At 44.1% G+C, this 23,648-nt stretch overlaps 1 protein-coding gene across 2 annotated transcripts; it reads right to left on the reverse strand.

Moving 5' to 3' along the window:
• Nucleotides 1-785: 785 nt before the first annotated feature.
• On the reverse strand, nucleotides 786-20,627 carry LOC139455377 (uncharacterized). 2 transcript variants are annotated; one of them, XM_071236936.1, is made up of 2 exons: nucleotides 20,566-20,627; nucleotides 786-3,012 (listed from the first exon to the last, which is right to left on the reverse strand). In XM_071236936.1, exon 2 carries the CDS (start codon nucleotides 2,807-2,809, stop codon nucleotides 1,601-1,603), a length of 1,209 nt encoding a protein of 402 aa, XP_071093037.1. In that variant the 5' UTR covers nucleotides 2,810-3,012; nucleotides 20,566-20,627; the 3' UTR covers nucleotides 786-1,600. The 2 variants fall into 2 exon arrangements, with proteins under 2 accessions (XP_071093037.1, XP_071093036.1); XM_071236935.1 differs by lacking the exon at nucleotides 20,566-20,627 and adding an exon at nucleotides 4,016-4,190.
• Nucleotides 20,628-23,648: the final 3,021 nt, after the last annotated feature.

Below are 23,648 nucleotides of genomic sequence, written 5' to 3' on the forward strand. Positions count from 1 at the left end.
CACTGGCATCTGTTTCATCAAACAAATATAATACTTTAAAATCAGTCAATAAATACACAAGGAAATAGCTATACTACATTAATATGAAGGCATCATGTGTTCTTTAACGTCTTTTGAGGAGGACACTGCCTCCGTTATCAAGTGGTAGAGCGTCCGGTGTGCGATCCTCTGCCACGTCATACCAAAAGGCGTTCAAAGATGGTACTTGTTGTTACCCTGTCTGGCGCTAGGCATTAAGGGGCCAAAACAGTGACTGGTCGTCTCGGAGTCAGAATACTGTCTGAATGGGGTATTCATGCGGCATGGTATTTCAGTGCGCTACAACTATCAATCGGCATAGTACAAGCAGCCACGCACGCACGCACGCACGCACGCCCGCACGCACGCACACACACACACACACACACACACACACACACACACCGCTATAAAGGGCAATAACCTTGGTCGCGACGTTAAACCACATTTTACATCACCACCTTTTTTGAGGAGTGTATAACAGTTGCGAGACAACGAGACTGTTGTCAGGGGTATTGTTCATTACAGGATACCCGTGGGGCGGTCGGGTAGCCTAGTGGTTAAAGCGTTCGCTCGTCACGTCGAAGACCCGGGTTCGATTCCCGACATGGGTACAATGTGTGAAGCTCATTTCTGGTGTCCCCCGCCGTGATATTGCTGGAATATTGCTAAAAGCGGCGTAAAACTATACTCACTCACTCACTCACTCACAGGAAACCCGAAAGCTGGCGTTAAAATACCCAGGCATTTAATACTGTATGGAGGGACTGTGGGTTCGCTGGTTTGAGGGTTTTATTCAGTGTGTGGGTATTGTTTTTACGCCGCTTTTAGCAATATTCCAGCCATATAACGGCGAAATGGGTACCTATGAGAAAGTGAGTTAAATATTTAACGAAGCATCGGCAATATTTCAGCCATGTAACTACGAGACCCATGAGGGAAATCGAACTGGGTCTTCGACATGACTGGCTAGTCCATCGCCCTCAAATCCAGTGAGTGAGTGAGTAAGTGAGTGAGTGAGTGAGTGAGTGGGGTTCAACGCCACTTGAACAACATTTCAGTTACATCACGGCCTATCATAATGGGAGAAGAGTGAGTGGGTGAGTTGGGTTTACAGCCGCTTTTAACATTATTCCAGTTATATCGTGGCGTGTCAGCTTAATGTTGGAGGAAAGCCCGAAGTGATGCAGGTCGCAGACGTTTACCACTTCGGTGAAACCCACGAGCACGGGTATGGTGCTGACAAACCTAGAAACATAATTGGGGCTGACAAACCTAGAAACATAATTGGGGCGAACCGGGATTCGAACCCACAATAATAGGTTTCTGGCGTGTCCAAGGGACGCAACTCTGCGCTGCGAATCGCGGCGCCTTAGACGACTGGGCCACCCGTGCACCCCTAATGTGAGAAGAACTCCCGAAATAATGATTGTCTTGGACGTTTATCACTTTCGTGAAACCTACGAGCAGGCTATGGTGCTGACAAACCGACCAATAGAATCAGGACGGGAATTCGAACCACGATCACAAGTTCCTGACACGGCCAGGGAAAGCAACTCTGCTTTGTCTGAAAACATCAAATTTAGTGAATGACGTTCACAAAGGGCATGCCATAGACACCAAACCCCATCTGCTTTGCAAGTTTCGCCAAGCCTTCTGTTTCAATATGATGATCTACAACGGTTTCTGGAAAGATCAAACCCTTTCTGTGGCAGTCCGCCTTTATAAAAAGCGTGCAGCCTCCAACGCCATCAATCGGCACCACCCTGCCTTCCGCTCGGAGATGGGGTAAGAATATTCTATTGGATAGGCCATAGCCTTCCAACATGAGCTCCCCATCTTTCATATGTTTTTGCTTGGCGATAGATTCCGGTGTTTCCCGCCACGTATTTTTATCAAATATCCGTAACTGTCCCATATCCGACCGGAACAAACACGAGGGAACGACGATGTCCTTATCCGAAGACAGTAGCTGCTGGATTATGTCCGGCGGAAGCTGCGTGACGTCACTATCAATCCACAGAACCCACGCCTCGTCCTTCAGTCCAGCCTTCAGGAGCAAGTTCCGGGCCTGCGCAATGTGGCTGCGCCGTTTTCGCTGCGCGTGTATATTGTGGACATCCGTCCAAATTCCCCTAACTTGACCCGTGATGTTGAAATGATGCACTTCTACCCTTTTAAACGTTTTCTTGAGATTGGATGCTACATCTTTAGCGATGCTCAGTGTTCCATCTCCACTGCAGTCTTCCCCAAACACAACTGATATCAGTTCATGTGGATAACTCAGGTCCGTCAGTAAACGACCAAACCGAGGTAGGAGTCGTGCTACGTTGTGAATCGGCGTCAGTATCAACACTTTTTCTTTATATTCCCGGGGCTCATAATTCAAAAATTCCTGTATGACTGACTGTCGTACTGGAATCACATGGTCATTGGAAGATCTTTGGGGCACAGGTGGAATAGCAAATAGCGCCTTGGGATCGTCTTTGGGATATTTTGGCGCTTCCGACACCTTCTCTTTTTCAGTTACGTTATGACTTGGTTCTGTTCTTTGGCCTATTTGAAGCGGTGTTTTGGTAGGAGTCCGGCCAAAGTGATAAAAATTAAATGCGACAGTGCTGAACGCAAGGAGCACAAGGCTGTAAATGAACAGAAGTTTGGAAACTTGACGACGATGGTTAAACAAAGGGAGAAAACTCTGCCACAACGACGGTTTACGGATCATTGTGTGTGTGATATGAATGCTCACTGCTGTCGAGATACGGTATGTTGAAAAAAAAAAGAAAGTCATATGAGGCCTCGTCGCCTCATTCTCCAGCAATTTGTCAGTCAGGGTTGACACTCTGATAACGGCAACAGCTAGCGCTTCTACGCTGTGAGGCGGCGAAACTAATGACAACTTGTGAGGTGTGAGTCCCGAGTTTGTGAATCTCGCTTCAGTTTAATAACTCCCTTCCGGTCACATCTCGCTGGCGTCAAGCAGGCTCGGGACACCTGCAGCAAATGAGAATCAGATTCATAACAACCACAGCGGATAACAAGCCATGAAAGTGGAACACGCTTTATTGAGAAAGGCATGAGGGAACGAAAGGGGAAAGTCTACAATAAGAACGTGTTTGCATTGTCACATGTGGCGATGGGGGGGAGGGGGAGGGGGTGTGTTCCATGAGGTGAGGGCGAGTTCGATGTCGTGCGGACAGTTTGTTAACGCGTGTAAACAGCGATGTGACACTGGGTTGTGATAGCCCGTTGCGTCTGTGAGGAGTCCTGTGGGTCGAGGTCTGAGTGGGGTATTCATGTTAAACTGCGGTATTCCAGTGAGCTAGCACTATAAATCGGCATCAGTCCGGACTAGTACAAGCAGCCACACACACTGGGTTGTGATAGCCCGTTGCGTCTGTGAGGAGTCCTGTGGGTCGAGGTCGATGGTGGTTTGGGCTCAAATATTATAAACTTGCATGTGTTCGTTTGACTGTTGTTTAACGCCGCATTCAGCAATATTCCAGCTATATGACGGCGGTCTGTAAATAATCCGGGGTAGAATAGGTCTTAAGCAGACATGCTTGCCGTAAAATTGTTCGATGAGAGTGGGTGGCTGAATGAATTCTCAAACCAATATATGATCCGGTGTAGAAAAGGTCATCAGAAACCCATGCTTGCCGTAGAAGGCGACTATGCTTGTAAAAGGCGACTAACAGGATCGGGTCGTAAGGCTCACTGACTTTGTTGATACAGGTCATCGATGCCAATTGGGTGGATCGATGCTCGTGATGTCAATCACTAAATTGTCTGGTCCAGACTCGATTATTTACAGACCGCCGTCATAGAGCTTGAGTATTGCTGAGTGCGGCGTAAAACAACAAACCAACCAACCACAAATACAACCAGAATTACACAGACAACATTAGAGGAAACACATGACAGGGGGCGGTGTCTACATACACCACCATTAAACAACAAACATTAAAGTACACCACATACACACAAAGACGCTCACCCTCGTTGACAGCACATGTCGCGTACATCTCCGCTAGCTGCAAGTACTTGGTTTTACACTGCCCCGTGATAACCTGTCCGTCATTTAAGCATATCCCGCTGTAATCACAGTCGAGTCACGAGTGAACGGAGATTAAACAATCACAACGACAAGCACATGAACTGTCGGTGACGGCATTGTCAGGCCGGATAAACCGGGCTGGTGAGGAATATTACTTCCGCTTAAAGGCGGACTAGCCTTAACGGTTTATACTGGGGTTGCCTGCTCAACGACAAAGCATATAAATTAAAATCTTGTAGTATCGCTTATCCCTTAACAACACGGTTCGTTATGTCCATTGTATCGAAGGGTCATTATTCTATATGACGAACAAGCACGCGCAACGCACCGCTGGACGATTCGATTCGGACGAGAGGGGCTTAGGGTAAGCCTCGCTTTGCGGTTTTGCATCGTCGCGCAAAGAGCACCGCTTTTGTGGCTCAAATGGCGCTTAGCTATATCACCTAATGACCTCCAGATAATCAGCTTTTTAACTTTTTTGTTACAGCAGGGGTAGGGTTGGGTAGGATTGGGTTGGGGTTAGGTGGATGTCGCGATGGTGTTTGATGTAGAGGGCTGCATAAAATTAAGAGCCATTCAATTTCATCCAATAAGGGTGAGTATATTTTTTACGTTTGAATGTATGCCATCGGAGGACAAGAGCAACCAAGTAGTCTGTACAGTTACCTCCCTTAGCCGAGCCGGGATCCGACGATCGTTGTTTCTCTGGTTCTCTTGCTTTGTCATCATGTTATGGTTACACAAGCGCTTACACACCGTGGTATTAATAAAATACGTTTCGAATGGGCGTTGAGCCAACCACACTTTGACTTGATTCAGAAATGTACATGTTGTTTGTTTTTTAACTGGAATCCGTGGTGGGTCTTTTCTCATCAATGCCATCGGTTGCATTTCATTGCCAATAAAGAATTAAAAACGCCGCTCTTAGGAATATTCTAGATATATGACGGCGGTCTAAACATAATCGAGTCTTGACCAGACAATCTAGTGATTGACATCATGAGCATCGATCCACGCAATTGGGATACGATGACATGCATCAACCAAGTCAGCGAGCCTGACCACCCGATCCCCTTAGGCGCCTCTTACGACAAGCACATTCACCTTTTACGGCAAGCGTGGGTTGCTGAAGACCTGTTCTACCTCATGATGTTAATCATTGGATTGTCTGGTCCAGACTCGATTATTTACAGACCGCCGTCATAAAGCTGTAATATTGCTAAGTGCTGTGTTAAACAACAAACCAACCAGCCAACCAGTCCAATTTCGTAGCACATTTGAAATATTAAGAACTGGTTCAGAATGACATCTCTAAAAGCTGCTTGTCAATGAGGCAGCCCATCATTCGACTGTTACCTGCCTTTAGCACAATTTAGTAGACTCGGGCTAGCCGGCTAGCGGGCTAACGTAGATTTCGAAGGCTGACTGAGTTTGATATGTTCCCCGACCCATTCGATCCATACTGCTGCAGCACGACGAGGTAGAAACGGCGCATCAAACGTAGTTGTTAACGCGCTGCCTCGCCACGCCGAAGACCCGGGTTCGATTCCCCACATGGGTTCAATGTGCAAAGCCCATTTTCCGGTGTCCCCCGCAGTGATATTGCTGGAATATTGATAAAAGCGACGTTAGACCATACTCAGTCAGTCAGTGGGTATCAACCGAGGAACGGCAGAGTCCGTGGCCTAAATTCTCGCGGTAGATAACACCAGTTGTCTAAAGTTCACATCCTGGCCATGTACAAACACGTTTATACTACGGCATATGCGTGTCATATGACGTGACAGGGGATCATGTCACATAGTGTCTTGTATATAGTGTGACATCTACATCTGCAAGAGACTTATGTGGAGGCGATAGGAGGAGTGGAGATTCAACGTCACGTTCACGATTTTTGTACTTATGTAGCAACGTGCATGTACGGATTTTTTGTTTGTTGTTTAACGCCGCAGTCAGCAGTATTCCATCTGTATGACTGAGGTCTGTAAATAATCGAGTCTGGACCAGATAATCCAGTGATTTACATCATGAGGATCCATCTACGCAATGGGGATCGATGACATGCATGAACCAGGTCAGCGAGCCTGACCAACCGATCCCGTTAGTCCCCTCTTACGACAAGCATAGTCATAATGTTCATGTGTTTATGCTGTGTGTGTGTGTGTGTGTGTGTGTGTGTGTGTGTGTGTGTGTGTGTTAGCGATATGAAATAACAGCATCTGACATACTCGTGTTAATAGTTATACCTATATATGACTGAGGTATGCATGGTATTTTTAGTTTAACGCTGCGTCAGCAATATTACAACTGTATGACGGCGGTATGTAAATAATCGAGTCTGAACCAGACAACCTAGTGATTCACATCATGACCATCGATTTACGCAACTGGGATACGATGACATACAATCGACCAAATCACGGAGTCTGACCATCCGAAATAAGCTGTCCCCTTTCACAAGCACGGGTTGCTGGGAATCTAACTTCTTACTGGGAATCCATGAAATGTAACAATATTTTGATTTATTTTTAATATATTCACTATGAGTGATATGTATTATATTCGGGGGCGGTCGGGTACCCTAGTGGTTAAAGCGTTCGCTCGTCACGCCGTAGACCCGGGTTCGATTCCCGACATGGGTACAATGTGTGAAGCCCATTTCTGGTGTTCCCGCCGTGATATTGCTGGAATATTGCTAAAAGCGGCGTAAAACCAAACTCACTCACTCACTCGATAATGCTAAGACAACTAGACATGATCACAAACGTTTCACAAGAAATTGAAATGTTTATGTTTTCCAGATGGTTTTTTTCTCCCTTGTTTTCCGTATTACATTGTCAGCCCGTGCTGTACATGGTCATATACCGTGGCCAGAAACTCACTGAGGAGAACTCATAGCTATATATTTCTGTACCACCGAGTACTGATCAAGTGCGCTAAAAAAAAAAAAAAAGTACTCACGGAAATGAAAAAAACCCTTTTTTTTTTCGACCTCAGATCTTAAATAAATGCAGTTAATATACAAAATATGTTGATATTCAAACAACTAAATTAGTACTAATTGGGCCGTGGCACAAATACAGCGTATCAAATGTTTTTATGCCTTTTTACACGTAAAAGTGTGTAAAAATGTGAATAAAACAGACTATTGTGAAACAGGGCATAACCAGGTGTAAGTAGATCAAGGTGACCTATGACACTTTGACGACAGGTGAGAACAGGTGCGTAATGCCTATAGTCTGTTATGTCAAGTTGGACTTAGTTTTATTTTTGAATGTTGAAAGTGCCGACAAATTACCTCCTGTAAAGTACATTTTGTATTGTTCACTGAGATCAAACTAGCAAATCCAGACTAGTAGTTTTCGAGTTGTTTTGTTATTTCGTATTTACAGCTACGTAACACTTTGTGTCGATTTTTAAATTGAGAAAACAGGTTTCTTTTCATTTCCGTGAGTATTTTAGTTCTATAGCTTTTTGAATAATTACAATTGAAAAGTGCATGGAATTCATCACCAACGTCACTACTATCACATTAATTACATTGTCTTACTTGACTCCAGCGACCCACTGCCACTGGAAGCCTATGACAAGATGTTCTGAACTGAATTGGTGAGAACCACTGTTTTTTACATAATTTATAAAACAATATTGTTCAGCTACAAGTTCGGATTTAAATATTTGATACGTTGCAGCTTGATGAATCAAACATTTAAGATGACCGTTTTGTAAAGACTGCTCTTGTAATCTATTTGGCACAGTACAATTAAGTGAATGGACAGAAGTAAAACAAGTGCACGTGAATACCATTTGCACATCAAACCAGCCTCAATAGAGATAGATTCAGATGACAAGAACCATTTTATTCGTTTTACTTTTAGCACACTTATCATCTACAGTTTGTACAATATTGAGATATTTTAGTTGCTTTTCCAATATGACACCATACGTGCATACATTTGGATAATGGTATACTACGGTTATTACGAACTCAGAGGGACCATTAATTTTAGTTCGTTGTAACCGTAGTTTAACGTAAAGGGTTTTTCTGCCAAGTTCCCCGTATGCCATATATGATGAGATACTCATTTATAATTAGGTTTAACTGATATAAGTTCAGCAATTTTTACATGATTATGATTTCAACTTATTCATGGATCGATGATCATGATGTCAATCACTGGATTGTCTGGTCCAGACTCGATTATTTACAGACCGCCGTCATAATGCTAGAATAGTTGCTGTGTGTGGCGTTAAACAACAAACAAACAAACAAAACATTAATTAATGTATGCGATGAGGGTGAGCACTGTCACTACAAACTGACTAAAACTAATCCTCCCATTTTCTACGGTGTAAAGCTATGAACACACAATGCCATTTAGAAAGTGGCCAAGTGTAACAAATGTTATATTTGGGATAACACTTTCTTGGTAAAGTACATATTCTGGTACTTTTGGGATTCGAACCCACACCGCCTGAGTGAGGCACCTAATCGCCAGCACACAAAGTCAGCTATCTAACCCACGCAGCTATCTAACCCACCCAGCCACCGAGGCTCTCACAAAAAGGAAAGTCCGACAACTGGTAGACAAGATCACGTACTTTGTGTACCCCTCTGACATATGTATATTGGCACGGCCCCATGGCCGAAAGCTAAGAACACACAATGCCATTAAGAAAGTGGTCAAATGTAACAAATGATATATATTTGGGATAACACTTTCTTGGTAAAATACTGCTTGTCGTACTGATTCTCGTACTTTTTCTCGTAAAAAGAGTACGAGAAACTGTACTTTACCAAAAATGTGTTATCCAAATATAACATTTGGTGTAAAGTTTGTTGTTTTGTCAGTGCTGGGGACTTTGGATGGTAACCGCCAAAACTCCCCAATATCACCCCGTGCTTGACATGCTAAAACGTAATGTAATCTTAAGGATATACGAGAAACGCTTGGCATGACGCACATAATCTCCATTGACAACAGATACGGCAGCAAATATGTGTCGTCGGAAGTGCAATGCAGATTGTTTGAAGAATTTAAAGAACAGTGGAGGACAGCTTTGGAATTAACGAACAGCAAACGTGGGAAACTTACTGCACCTTTAAGGATAATTGCAGTTTTAAAGCATATGTACACAAAAGTTACCCTAGAACTCTAGGAACCGCCCTGTCAAGGTTTAGAAGTGGTGTTGCACCGCTAAGTGAGTGAGTGAGTGAGTATGGTTTTACGCCCTTTTTAGCAATATATCCCCCAATATCTCTGGGGGACACCAGAAATGGGCTTCACACGTAGTTCCCATGTTGGGAATCGAACCCGGGTCTTCCGCGTGACGAGCGAACGCTTTAACCTCTAGGCTACCCGACCGCCCGTAGCACCGCTAAGAGTCGAGACCGGACGCTACCCCAATACACCTCTTGCAGAGAGAACCTGCCTGTTTTGTACGGATAAAATAGAAGATGAAAGGCGTGTTTTATTATATTGTCCACACTGTGAAGGTCTTAGGTTTTATCTAATTTTCAAATGTCGTTACGTATGTTCTGATTTTGATAGTTTTAGTGATTTACGGAAAGTAGGTTTTATACTGTCCAGCCAGGAATTGATGGTTTACAACTGCCAAGACCTGCAATATTATTTTAACAACCAGATGGGATGCTCTACACCATGTAGTACTATAGATTATTCTCTTTTGTGAATAGCCTGGTACAGTCATTTATATCGTGTGTAATATATTTTTAACCAATATTATGTAGTCTCTCATAACTCCGTAGGGATTGGAGACCGCCACCGCTTCTAGTGGTAGAGCGTCCGCCCGGAGAGCGGGAGGTCCTGGGTTCGAGCCCCGGTCGCGTCATACCAAAAGACGTTGAAAGATGGTACTTGTTGTTACCTTGTCTGGCGCTCAGCATCAAGGGGCTAAAACAAGGACTGGTCTGCTCGGAATCAGTATACTGTGTCTGAGTGGGATATTCATGTTAAACTGCGGCATTGTATCTCTAGTGAGCTAGCACTATAAATCGGCATCAGTCCGGACTAGTACAAGCAGCCACACAAACACACACACGTACATGCACGTCGCTATATAAGTGCAATAATCTTGAACGCGACGTTAAACCCCATTTCACCTCATCACCGTAGGGAGTGGCTCGTTACTTTATATGCTCTACGAAGATATTTTTAAAGAGTATATTTCAAATGTATTATAAATGTAACGAGGTGAGACTCAAATAAATTATCTGCCTGTCTGGTAAAATTCACTGCATTGTGGCCATTAACTCATTAAAGAGCTCTCGTAACTAGTTCTGTACATCCGGGACCTGATCAAGTGGGCAAAAAAACCCATAAAAAACAACTGCAATGCAGGGAAAACAAGCTCCTCGCAGCGATTAGCCCTTCGCGGAGCTCTCTATGCTATCGCAGCCACCAGTCACAGCTCCCGATTGCATGTAGTTAAACTCGCAACCGACTGTTTACAAATGTTTACTTAAAAATCGAACGTCAGTTTGGATGGGTTCATTAAAGTGTGAACGATTTAAAAGCGCTGGTTAAAACTTAGTGTACCTCCGAGCTTGCGAGTACTTTGATTTTGCTGTTATTTACAGATACACGGCACTTAGCACATTATTTATCTGGAATACATGTATCTACCTTCTTTCTCTATACGGCACTGTCTAAACATATTTCAAAGTCACCAAAAAAAGCTTCTAAGGATTCATCAACAAAAACATCATAACAACACTGTTCATAATATCCTTCACAAGTTCCTGAATGTATAATATAGAAAGCATTGGTAATAGTATGCACCCCTGTCTAACACCCACACCTGAATGGTGAGTGAGTATGGTTTTACGCCGCTTTTAGCAATATTCCAGCAATATCACGGTAGGGGACACCAGAAATGGGCTTCACACGTTGTACCCATGTCGGGAACCGAACCCGGGTCTTCGGCGTGACAAGCGAACGCTTTAACCACTAGGCTACGCAACCGCCCCATACCTGAATGGTAAACGTAAGTCATGCTACATATTAATCTGCATCTCACAGCTGAATTTATGTTTCCATAGTTACTTCGTAGTTGCCTACCTACCTTGCCACGGTTACATTTTGGGGATGTTAAAATCGATTATTTATTTTTTTAATTAACCATAATAGCGTAAAAATCCCCCTTCCTTCCGTATCAGGGATTCAAGAGTAAACAGCTGTTCAGATGCGAGTAGTCTTCTCTGAGCCCTGTTAAAGATTCCGAAAGTAGCTCTTGAGTGGAAACCCTAATGCGTGTTTCAATACTTAATGTAAATATACTACTCAAAACAAGTTAAGGAACACGCACAAGTGGAAGGCTATGTGTTGCAATACTGCAGTCATATCAAAAGGAAAAAATCGCGTGTTCTTTATGAATATGGGAAATATTCATGTGCAGAGATGGTTTTAGATCCCATCCCGTCCGATCTATACCAGTCACATGACGATAGCCTATGCTGTCCAACATCAAACGCTGTCGGGGTTTCGATAGCACCTACCAAGTCCCTTCATCTACCTGCTAGCTAACCGACAACCCTTGTTTGTTTTGCTTTACGCCAGCCTTAGCAATAGTCCAGCTGCATGATGACAACCTATGCTGTCAGACATCAAACGCTGTCGGGGTTTCGATAGCAATCTTCCAAGTCACCGAGCCTGGCCTCCGATCCATATAAGCCAGAGGTTCGGCAAACACACACATGAACTAATCCGAGATACCACACACTGGCAAATTGAGGCTGTAGCCTTGTACGTGTAAATTAAAGACTGCTATCCTGCCTCTCACACGACTGTATAGTGAATAATTATGTAGATATCAGTGTACTGTCACACGCTCTGCTCAGACTGGCAAATCGAGGCTGTAGCCTTGTACGTGTAAATTAAAGACTGTTATCCTGCCTCTCACGTGACTGTATAGTGAATAATTATGTAGCTAGCAGAGCGTGTGTACTGTCACGTGCTCTGTTCAGACTGGCAAATCGAGGCTGTGGCCTAGTACGTGTAAATTAAAGACTGTTATCTCTCCTCTCACACGACTGCATGCCTTTCAAAAATACTTTACAGTCTTTACATATTTTTGCATTTACAACTTCTTAGGATAAAGAATTACCTAATCAATTCTATCGGTATTATGATACTCCATGCAATGTACACTTGTTCTCCTTAATTCCTCTAGCAGTGCAGATTTTGTACGTTTGAGTGGGTCACCATCAAACCACTGCCGTTATTATCGGCGCGGTTTGATACCAAGATTTCCGCCCGTAACCCTACTTCAAATTTTACCTTCTTTAGTGCAACCTGACCCCAACCCTGACCCTGACCCTGACCCCTAACCCCTAACCCCTAGCCCTAGCCCTAGCCCTAGCCCTAGCCTAGCCTAACCTAACCTAACCTAACCTAACCCTACATAAATTATGTTTATACTTCCAGCCAGGCAGAGACTACGGAGGATATATTACAGGTTTGTTTACATCCGGAAGCTGTTTTTTTCAAAGCGTCGGAAAGTCGACATTCAATACAGTTTTCTTAAATAGCACTTTTAACACCCCGATAGCAGGGTCTAAATTGTGTTTATTCTGTGGTATGATACTGTTGGAATTCAAATTACAAACTCACCTCTACATGTTTTGCCAAGCCATATCTGTCAACGACGTGAAATGTGCTCGCTGGACGAGCGCCAGTGTTGGGTGGATGGTCACGTGATAAACAACGACTTGTCGGCTCGGCGTCAGGACATTGTGGGTGTGTGGGTGGTGTGTGCATGTTGCACGTACAAGGCTACAGCCTCGATTTGCTAGTGTGTGGTATCTCGGATTAGTTCACGTGTTTTTGCCGAACATCTGGCGTATATATAGGGATCGGATGTCAGGCTCGGTGACTTGGTAGATTGTTATCGAAACCCCGACGGACAGTAAAGTCTATCGTCATGCAGCTGGACTATCGCTAAGGATGGCGTAAAGCAAAACAAACAAACAAACAAACAAACAAACAAGGGTTGTCGGTTACCTAGCAGGTAGATGACGGGAAACGCGGATGAATGGTTGGACTATTTCCACTAGACGCAATGAATTATTTATTTTTTCTGGATCTGTAGGATACAAGTGCACACACACACACACACACACCGTTGCAAAGCAGATGCCGTAGAAAGTCATTCCTCGTAGGAGTTGAGATCAATGTGATGCTGACTGATAGTGTATGAGGACACGCCGTGTACGCCATGGTAAAATGTGAGTGAGTGAGTATGGTTTTACGCCGCTTTTAGCAATATTCCAGCAATATCACGGCGGGGGACACCACAAATGGGCTTCACACATTGTACCCATGTCGGGAATCGAACCCGGGTCTTCGGCGTGACGAGCGAACGCTTTAACCACTAGGCTACGCAACTGCTCCATACCTGAATGGTAAACGTAAGTCATGCTATATATTAATCTGCATCTCACAGCTGAATTTCTGTTTCCATACCTTTTGGGGATGTTAATTTCGATAAAAAAAAAAAAAATTAACCAGAATACTAGGCTACCCGACCGCCCCGGTAAAATGTGAGGTGAGGTGAGTAGGGTTTAATATCGGGTTCAGCTTATTGCCTTTAATATAGCGACGTTTGTTCACGTGTGTGTGTGGCTGCTTGTATTAGTCCGGACTGATGCCGATTTATAGTGCTAGCTCACTGAGATACCAAGCCGCAGTTTAACATGGATACCCCACTCAGACACAGCGTACAGACTCCGGGCCGACCAGTCTTTGTTTAAGCCCCTTAATGCCGAGCGCAAGGCAAGGTAACAAGAAGTCTTTTGACGTCTTTTGGTTTGACCCCCGACCTTCCGCCTTCCAGGCAGACGCTCCTTTCGGGGTGAGTGAGTCGGTGCATTGATGGATGAGTGGGTGAGTGGGGACAGGGTGAATTAGTGGGAGGGAGGGTGAGCGAGGGGCTGAATGAGTTAGTGTTGGGTGGGTGGGTGTTTGTGAGTGACCGAGCTCATGCGCGAGTGAGTAAGTTTGTTTGTTTGTTTGTTGTTTTACGCCGTACTCAGCAATATTCCAGCTCTATGACGGCGGTCTGTAAATAATCGAGTCTGGACCAGACAATCCAGTGATTGACATGATGAGCATCGATCCACGCAATTGGGATGCATCAACCAAGTGAGCGAGCCTGATCACCCGATCCCGTTAGTCGCCTCTTACGACAGGCATTGTCGCCTTTAACGGCAAGCATGGGTTGCTGAACACCTATTCTACCCCGGATCTTCACGGGTCGAATGAGTAAGTAAGTGACTGGGTAAGTGATTGAGGTAGCGAGTAAGAAGTTGTTGAGAAAGAAGGTGACTGTAGGTTTTAATGCCGCTTTGGACTCTATTATTTAGTACTACCACGATGTATCAGCTTATCGGGACGAAAGCCAAAGCCCTTGCTACGGCAAATAGCCCCTGGGACCGCCGTAGAAATAAAACAATCTCCAAGACATAAAGTATAAATCATTTCCAGAACATTTATCGGCCAAGGGAAACGTTTGTGTTCACAACTCAAGCAATGCCGTCAGTGAAACTACAACATATACTTTGGCGGACCCGTCAAAACCGAGAATAGGCCTTCAGCAACCCATGCTTGCCGCAAAATGCGACTATGCTTGTTGTAAGAGGCGACTAATGGGATCGGGTGATCAGGCTCGCTGACTTGGTTGATGCATGTCATCGTAACCCAATAGCGTGGGTCGATGCTCATGATGTCAATCACTGGATTGTCTGGTCTAAACTCGATGTTTTACAGACTGCCGTCATATGCATATACCTAGAATATTGCTGAGCGCGGCTTTAAACAGCAAACAAACATTGTCTAGGCCAAGCAGGAACAGCCAGTCTCGAGGTTGAAAACTTTATTCTTTAGCAAGATTGTTAGACCCTGCAGTAACAACATAAGCTTTTTAAGTCGGTTCCGTAAATCAAACATTAAAATAATATTCGCCGCATTGACGACTCTTGCTCTCAGTAAAAATGCTAGCAAAGCGTTTTATGGTAGACATGATTGTGGAGACCATTGCCAAATTTGACGCATCTGTGACAAAAAATATCCTCGATGCAATTCCATATTTTGACCTTTACCATATGTTTCCGTGTGTGTGTGTGTGTGTGGGGGGGGGGGGGGGGGGGGGGGAGAATAATTGACTTGCCTTTGCAAGTGTTTTTGCCACTGGTCGGACATGATACGCCCACGTTTTCGCGAACACTTGATATCATCACTATTTGACAGTGATTCATAAACACATTATGTCGTACAACCGACTATTCTTTCAAGAGAAATGTTTTTTGTCGCAACTATTTCCACCAAACGAATGTCAAGGACGCCGTATATAATGGAGACGAACGCTCCGTCAACAGAACTTTGGTTTAATGAAACGTCATTCTGATACCTGCAGACAATATTCCTACCCGTATGGGCAGACTCATCGATCGAACAAACAAACTTACAGTGGGATGTCTTTGTTATAAATTCACTATACCTATTGTTATGCCCAATCCGTACAGTGCTGTTTCTGTCCGTCAAGTATATCGCTTCGCTAGACCAACATGGATATTTTATTATGGAGGTTTTCACGCCATAACGTAATGGCCAAAATCACTATCTGAAATTATATCCAGTGATCGATTTAGGCATGAATATTGACATAGATTGTTATGGACAATTATATTTATATGTATTCATTTATATTCATTTTGGCAACAAAGCGACGGAAGAAGTATGGTCGTTGTGTATATTTACGTTTTGCACGATAATGGGTTATTGAATAACGACTGAATTACGACCCCTATCCTCGTTAAGCCGACTGAACAAACGTCCCTCAGATATTGTTCACCAACGTCAGTGCGTTTGAAGTCTAGCGTGGGAGTAAATGGTGTTTAGAACCGCTTTGAACCAAAACCAGATCCTTTTTCTCGCTACCGCTAAAACAACGGGTATGGTGCTGACAAACCTGGGAGCATAATCAGGACGAAGAAACTAAGCCTCGTTTCCATGGTGACAGGTTCCTGGCACACCAAAGGGACGTAACTCATCATAGGCATACAGGTCAATCCACGTGCACAGGCGCAGACGAGTGAGTGAGTTTGGTTTTACGCCGCTTTTAGCAATATTCCAGCTATATCACGGCGGGGGACACCAGAAATGGGCTTCACACATTGTACCCATGTCGGGATTCGAACCCGGGTCATCGGCGTGACGAGCGAACGATTTGACCACGAGGCTACATGACCGCCCAACCAGGCTCCGACGAAACAAGAATCATAATCGGGCGAACTTGTGATTGGAACCAACGGCAAAGGGAAGGAACCAACAGTATCTCTTTGCTGTAGTAGACAGCTACTCGTACGCACGCCTGCACGCCTGCACGCCTGCACGCCTACACTAAACAATGCTGTCTGTAAAATTATTAAAGCACGTCCTATACATGTATACGTGGATTGGTAAACTCGTGACCATGTTTTCCGACCGAAATTTGGGTGTAATTCAAGCCATCCATGACCTATTTGTGCATAAATGTGTTAATCGCTGCCATATATGCGATTATTTACGAGAATTATACATGACTGACACGGAATTAACATACAGGAAATAGTGATGCACCAGAGTCAGCTCATTCGTCACCACTCGCCCCTTTCCGTCACCTGCATTCGTCACCACTCGCCCCTTTCCGTAACCTGCAAGAAGACTCGTCCCCCTATCGATGAATGTTATGCGCGAAAATACGACAAATCAATCACAATGCGCGTATGATTTCAAGATCTTCATCAAAGAAACCTTCAAAAATAATTTTTGATTTTACATATGTCTTGCATCTAAAAATTTACCAAAGACACAGTTAAATGTGTTCAATCATATTGTATAATTCCGCACGTCCCGATGTGCTTTAAATTGCATCTGAAGTATATATAATATATGGGGAAAATGTGTGAACCATTACGCAACGAGTTGACAATTGTTTTAGGTATGCCCGTTTGCGCTAAGACGGAACCCGGTTGCAAAAATGGCCACGAGAGGGGCACGAGTCGCTATTCGGCTTGTCCCGGAATTACACGAGTTTGTCACAAATGGAGTCAGCTATGTAAAAGGCCATTTACATCTTCCGGGGCAAGCGTGTCCACTATCCTATATCGAAGCCTAGTTTCTACCCCTGCCACTTCAAGGCCACTTTGGAGGCATGGGTGGCCCAGTCGTCTAAGGAGCCGCGATTCGCTGTGCAGAGTTACGTCCCTTGGGTACGCCAGAAACCTATGATTGTGGGTTCGAATCCCGGTTGAGTGAGTGAGTTGGGTTGAACGCCGCTTTTAAAAGTGTTACAATTATATCCGGGTGTGTCAGCTTAATGTGGGAGGAGGGGGCACGGGTGGCCCAATTGTCTAAGGCGCCGCAATTCGCTGTGCAGAGTTACGTCCCTTGGGTACGCCAGAAACCTATGATTGTGGGTTCGAATCCCGTTTGAGTGAGTAAGCTGGGTTAACGCCGCTTTTAACAGTATTCCAATTATATCCTGGCGTGTCAGCTTATTGTGGGAGGAAAGCCCGAAGTTATGTAGGTCTTAGACGTTTACCACTTTGGAGAAACCCACGAGCACGGGTATGGTGCCGCCAAACCTAGAAACATAATCGGGGCGAACCGGAATTTGAAACCACAATCATAGCTTTCTGGTGTACCCAAGGGACGCAACTCTGCAAAGCGAAGTACGGCGCTTTGGACGACTGGGTCACCCGTGCCCAACTTGTATATCCGTGAGAATCAATAGTGAGTATATCAGCAAATGAATAAAGATTTTATTACAAATTCAAATAAGTAATCGAATGCAACCAGGCATATATACAATCAGAAATGATCGGTGTATATTCATCCAAACTGAAGCCGTCAAAATGACATTTAAAGACAGTCGCCACATGCCGCAAATGGGTAATATTTTTTCGCTTTGAATTACAATTTACGATCACGAAAAAGTAATAAAGTTGGCCAGATAATGGCATAACGTTCAGTTTACGATACACATGGAATTTGTATTGTCCTGTAGTAAATTATGCAACACAAAGGAGCGTTGAACTGGGCAGGGTGAAGATGTGAATATTGTTCTACGATTTCAGGAACTTCGTAACGATATCCCAGAAAATGATCGCCAAGGTATTGTAAAATGAATTACTGTGTGTGCTGCTGTCTGCATATAACTTTTCTCAATCCTAAATTTGAAAAAGGTGCCATTCGGCGTGGGGAAATGGATGTCACATCAGTAAAATGTTAAATTTGATCAATATTTAGCTGAGCAACTTCGATTTAGATTCTGCTGACTTCAGCTGGATCAAGCACCCCACCTCATCAACTAACATCAGTATCATCCAGGACATGCTATCTAAGGTATATTGTAGTTGTTTGTTGTTTAACGCCACACTCAGCAATTGTCCTGCTGTAGTGTGGCAGTTTGTAAATAATCGAGTCTGGACCAGACAATCCAGTGATTGACATTATGCGCCTCGATCTACGCAATTAGGATACGATGACATGCATCAACCAAGTCAACGACCCGACCACCCGATCCCGTTAGTCGCCCCTTACGACAAGCCTGGGTTACTGAAGGCTTCTTCTAACCCACATCTTCAAGGGTAGTGCTAAGGTAGGATCTCTTACCACTATTATTATTCAAAACTCAGGTGGCCGTCGGTTCCAGGGTATGTATCACTATAGAAACAAGGACGTGCATCGTAAAACGTGTAGTTACCATGGAGATGGTGATCTATTCGTACCTACAGTAAATATACAAGGCAGTGAGAATGTTGATCATTTCGCAATGTCAACACACGCGCAAGACAAATGCACTTAAACACGGGGGTTGTTCAAATAGAAAAAATTATGCAAACAGACAGGGGAGGATGATGATAATGTTTGAAATAAAGATGCATGTGGATCATAACAATGAAAGGGCTTGTGTCCATTGTTTTCAATCAAACACATTTCATTGATTGAAGGAGATCAGTAGCAACCAAAAAAATAGCCAGTTTACTACGGTTATAACGAACACGCTTATAACGAACTGACGGATATAACGAACTTACTTTTTGGTCCCGACTATTTGCTGTAGATATGCTGTATATATGCTTATAACGAACTACGGTTATAACGAACTAAAATTAGTAGTCCCCTTGAGTTCATTTTAACCGTACTTTACTGTAACCAGTTTACTTGATCCACACGGAGGAGTGTGATCAATTAATCAATACATGCAATCTTCATTATTTTTAACAACAAAAATAACTGGCGGCGAAAGTGTAAGTTAGTTTAGTGTTCAGTCGACAGAATAATAACACAGTACAGTCCTTTCCAGTTCACATGAAGATAATGGCGACGTGATAAGCGCCATGTTGGAAATTTATAGGGTAATATACATGAGTTGCTTTACTCTGCCTTGAACAGTATTATATTCAGTTATATCACGGTGTGTCAGATTAGTGTGGGAATGCCCCAAGTGATCCATGTCCATGACTTGATTCTGACTCTGAAACCTGAAAACAATGTCCATTCCTCTTTTGTACTGAGTGATTGAGTGACTTGGGTTTAACGCCGCTTTTAACGGTATTCCAGTTATATCGCGGCGTGTCAGCTTAATGTGGGAGGAAAGCCCGAAGTGATGTAGGTCTCAGACGTGTACCACTTCGGTGAAACCCACGAGCACGGGTATGGTGCTGACAAACCTTGAAACATAATGGTGGCGAACCGGGATTCGAACCCACAATCATAGGTTTCTGGCGTGCCCAAGGGACGCAACTCTGCACAGCGAATCGCGGCGCCTATATGTTGACACAGTTCTCGATTAAAATTTTGAAAATTGAACAAACAAACATTCCGGAATGTGCTTCCCACGAAAGGTACAATGCCTCTCCCGTTCAAATATTTATCCCATGGAAGCGAGATTTTGACGGCATCAGTCGTACGGGCCGTAGCTGTCGTTCGGAATACCCGGTGTTAACGTTTTCGAGGTCGCATGATTAGGAAACTCATTCCGACTGTCACTTTCTTGATCTGGTCAGCTACGCTCTGATTGGTCGGATGAATGGTCGTTCTGAAGTGAACCGTAATGGAATGTCCTGAGATCTTTGTTTAGCGATAGCGAGAACTAAGATCTGATTTTAAGGAGATTGGACCTCGAACGATTCAGCCACCCATGCCTCGACTTAGAAATAGAATATGAGTTCGCACTCAAACAAATTTTGATATGACGAAGTGGGCCAGAAAATCAAAAAGAAACAACTAATATATTCACATAAGAAGCCATTCTAATATCGTGTGCGTCCAGTGCATTCATAATTTCAGTCATTCGAACCTATTTGTGTTACGTTTTACAGCACAAACGGTCGATGGTATCGTAGATCAGATACCTTCTCGGATGAAATCAAGCTAAAAAGATTGATTGGTTTAAGGAGACATTTGTCTTATTCCGTTACTTACCGGTGTGGAGATAGTCGCAGATAGTCGCAGATTGTCGCAGATTACAAATACCTACGTTGCGGGGCTGAGACTGGGCAATGAGACTGATGCGTTCGGCATTTGTAGTTGTAGCTGGCGGTCCATAGTGAGAAAATAAGAGTTGTCTCCCCCTACTATGACAGCTGTGCTCCCCTCCATCTGTATATCGACCCGCCTAGCTGTTGAGCATAAGGTTGACGCTAAATCAATAGTGTTAGGATCAGGATATTATTAAAACGACCAGATGCTGTATTTCAAAGTGTCAGTGTATATTTACTCACTCGGTACGGGGCTGCCTCCGTGGTCTAGTGGCAGAGCGTCCGTCCGGAAAGCGGAAGGGCCAAGGTCTTCATACCAAAAGACGTAAAAAGATGGTACCCTGGCGTTCGGCAATAATCGGCAAAAACAAGGACTGGTCGGCTCGGAGTCAGTAAACTGTGTCTGAATGGGGTAGTCATGTTAAACTGCGGCATGGTATCTCAGTGGGCTAGCACTAGAAATCGGCATCAGTCCGGCAGACACACACACGTGCATGCACGTCGCTATATAAATCCAATGACCTTGGACGCGACGTTAAACCCCATTTCACCTCACTCGTAACGGACGCTAGAAACACACGGATAGCTACCGCTTAATGTTTTGACGTCATAAATTTGGTTTGTTGTATTTGCTGTTATCAATACAACTATTCCATACGTTTGAACGTCTGTCATATGCGAACAAGATATTGATGAAAATCATTGTATATTCAGTTACATACTTGGAATGAATCAGCTAGGTTTCACGCCGCTTTCAACACGGAGTATGCACGGGGTATGCACATAGTATGCACAGGGTATGCACCGAGTATGCACAGGGTATGCACAGAGTATGCACAGAGTATGCACAGAATATACAAAGAGTATGCACAGAGTATGCACAGGGTATGCACAGAGTATGCACAGGGTATGCACAGAGTATGCACAGAGTATGCAGAGAGTATGCAGAGAGTATACACACATTATCATAAACATGGGCGGAATCAAACTTGATATTTAGTGTGACGCATACATACTTTGCTTCGATTTTGTTTGTTGTTTAACGCCGCTTCCCCAAATAGTCTTTCAATAATCGAATCTGGATCAGATAATCCAAGCAGTGATTGACATAATGAGCATTGATCTGAGCAATTGGGATACGATGACATGCATCAACCAAGTCACCGGATCCCTTTAGTAGCCTATCACAACAAGCATATAGGAAGCTGAAGATCACTGACCAGTGATAATGCCTAAGGGGAGATATGGAGGGGAAGAGATAGCATCAAGGTACGTATATTTAGCATCTACAGAGGTATTCAGTCAAGATTTTGATCGTGATTCAGGCAGGTTTAGGCTCGCGGCTAGTATGTCATACAGACCCGACACAAATATATTCAATACACCCTATGCAAGTCTATAATGTTTGGCAGGTCTAGATTACCACAGTCTCTGAAAATGAAGAGAGTCTCTGAGCTCCTTTTTATTATATTATTATAAAGAGAATTTAACAACTCTTTTTTGTGTAAGATATGTTCATTTAAGAGAATGAGGTGAGTCTAGCTCGCGACTGATCGACTAAGAACTCCTTTATTAGCAGCCTTGTCAGCGAACTCAGCAAAGCTGAGGTGAAATGGGGTTTAACGTCGTTTCGAAGATTATTGCACTTATATAGCGACGTGCGATGCCGTGCCGTGCCGTGCCGTGCCGTGTGTGTGTGTGTGTGTGTGTGGCTGCTTGTACTAGTGGACTGATGCCGATTTATAGTGCTAGCCCACTGAGATACCATGCCGCAGTTTAACACGAATACGCCACTCAGACACAGTATACTGACGCCGAGCTGACCAGGCAGGGTCACAACAAGTACCATCTTTTAACGTCTTTTGGTGTGAGGCGGACGGATGCTCTACCACTAGACCACGGAGGCGGTCAACCTCAGCAGAGGGACAGCCAGGGAGTGAACACGACCAGACCAACAGAGCAGTCCAGAAACGTAGTCCAGGAGAACAGCCTTAGACGACTAAAAACCGGACCAGCAACTGATCAGCACTCCGGGGCAGCTTTGTTCACGCCTGTAAAGCCCATAGTCTCTCGCAATCTCTGTTACGTTTACACATGTGTATACATGGAAAGAAGTAGAACTATTAAAAGTTACTTGAAAAACTAACAACGCAGTTGGGATACCATCTTCCCGAGGCAAGTGAGTTAACTGACTGTAAAAGTCCAGTTTCCACCCTTGCCGAACTAGGCTGGTATTTTGGAGTTACATTTGGGCTGGACTAACGAGTCTATGCATAGTCCAATCAAAATCGCGCACCGAAATCGAAATCCGGTTCGTAAAGTGTCATGCAGATTTCGGTCGACTGAAGGATTTGCAAAGCATGTGCGCCGCTAACTCGTTGTCAACAGATATTTTCTAAATCTTTTCCTGTTTTTAATCAAGGTGCTCACGTGATGTGATGCACTTCGCGATGTAAGACTCGTTTTATTACAATATAGATCTTTATTATCGATCAGATCGTCTTGGCTGGGCGCCACCGTTTTGTTTCAAGCAAATGCAAGTGATACGAGAGGTTGAATCTGATTGGTCAATAGGAGAGGCATAGAAAGGACATAACTCGTAATAGCCACTGGGGGCGCTACGATCGAGCCCAGGAATTCCAGCCTAGTTCGGCAAGGGTGGAAACTGGACTTTTAAAGTCAGTTAACTCTCTTGCCTCGGGAAGATGTTGGGATACATGAAGTGTACGTGGGTTCTGCGTTGCTGCCGTGACCAATGTCGCTCAAAAAGGAACGACCATTGATGACACAGCGCAGCTGGGGAAGGATTTGCTGACACTGAAACATTCCATGTGCAACTGTGTCCAATAAGTATCACCCTTGAGACCAGCTACTTACGATTTGTGACCAACCAGGACGGAATCAAGCCTAATACCTCCATCACACCAAACTAGTTCTCAATACGTTCGTGAAAATGTCGTCGAACGGGCTCCAACTGTGTATGAACGCAGTGGACGTAGTAGGAACTATTGACAGTCTTTTTTACGA

The sequence above is a fragment of the Haliotis cracherodii genome, unplaced genomic scaffold, assembly GCF_022045235.1.
Source record: "Haliotis cracherodii isolate W230 unplaced genomic scaffold, xgHalCrac1.p SCAF_11, whole genome shotgun sequence".
Classification (NCBI taxonomy): domain Eukaryota; kingdom Metazoa; phylum Mollusca; class Gastropoda; order Lepetellida; family Haliotidae; genus Haliotis; species Haliotis cracherodii.

What these genes read in the sequence shown, in the direction of transcription:
- LOC139455377 (XM_071236936.1), bottom strand. Translation starts at nt 2,809, where the DNA reads ATGACTTTCTTTTTTTTTTCAACATACCGTATCTCGACAGCAGTGAGC.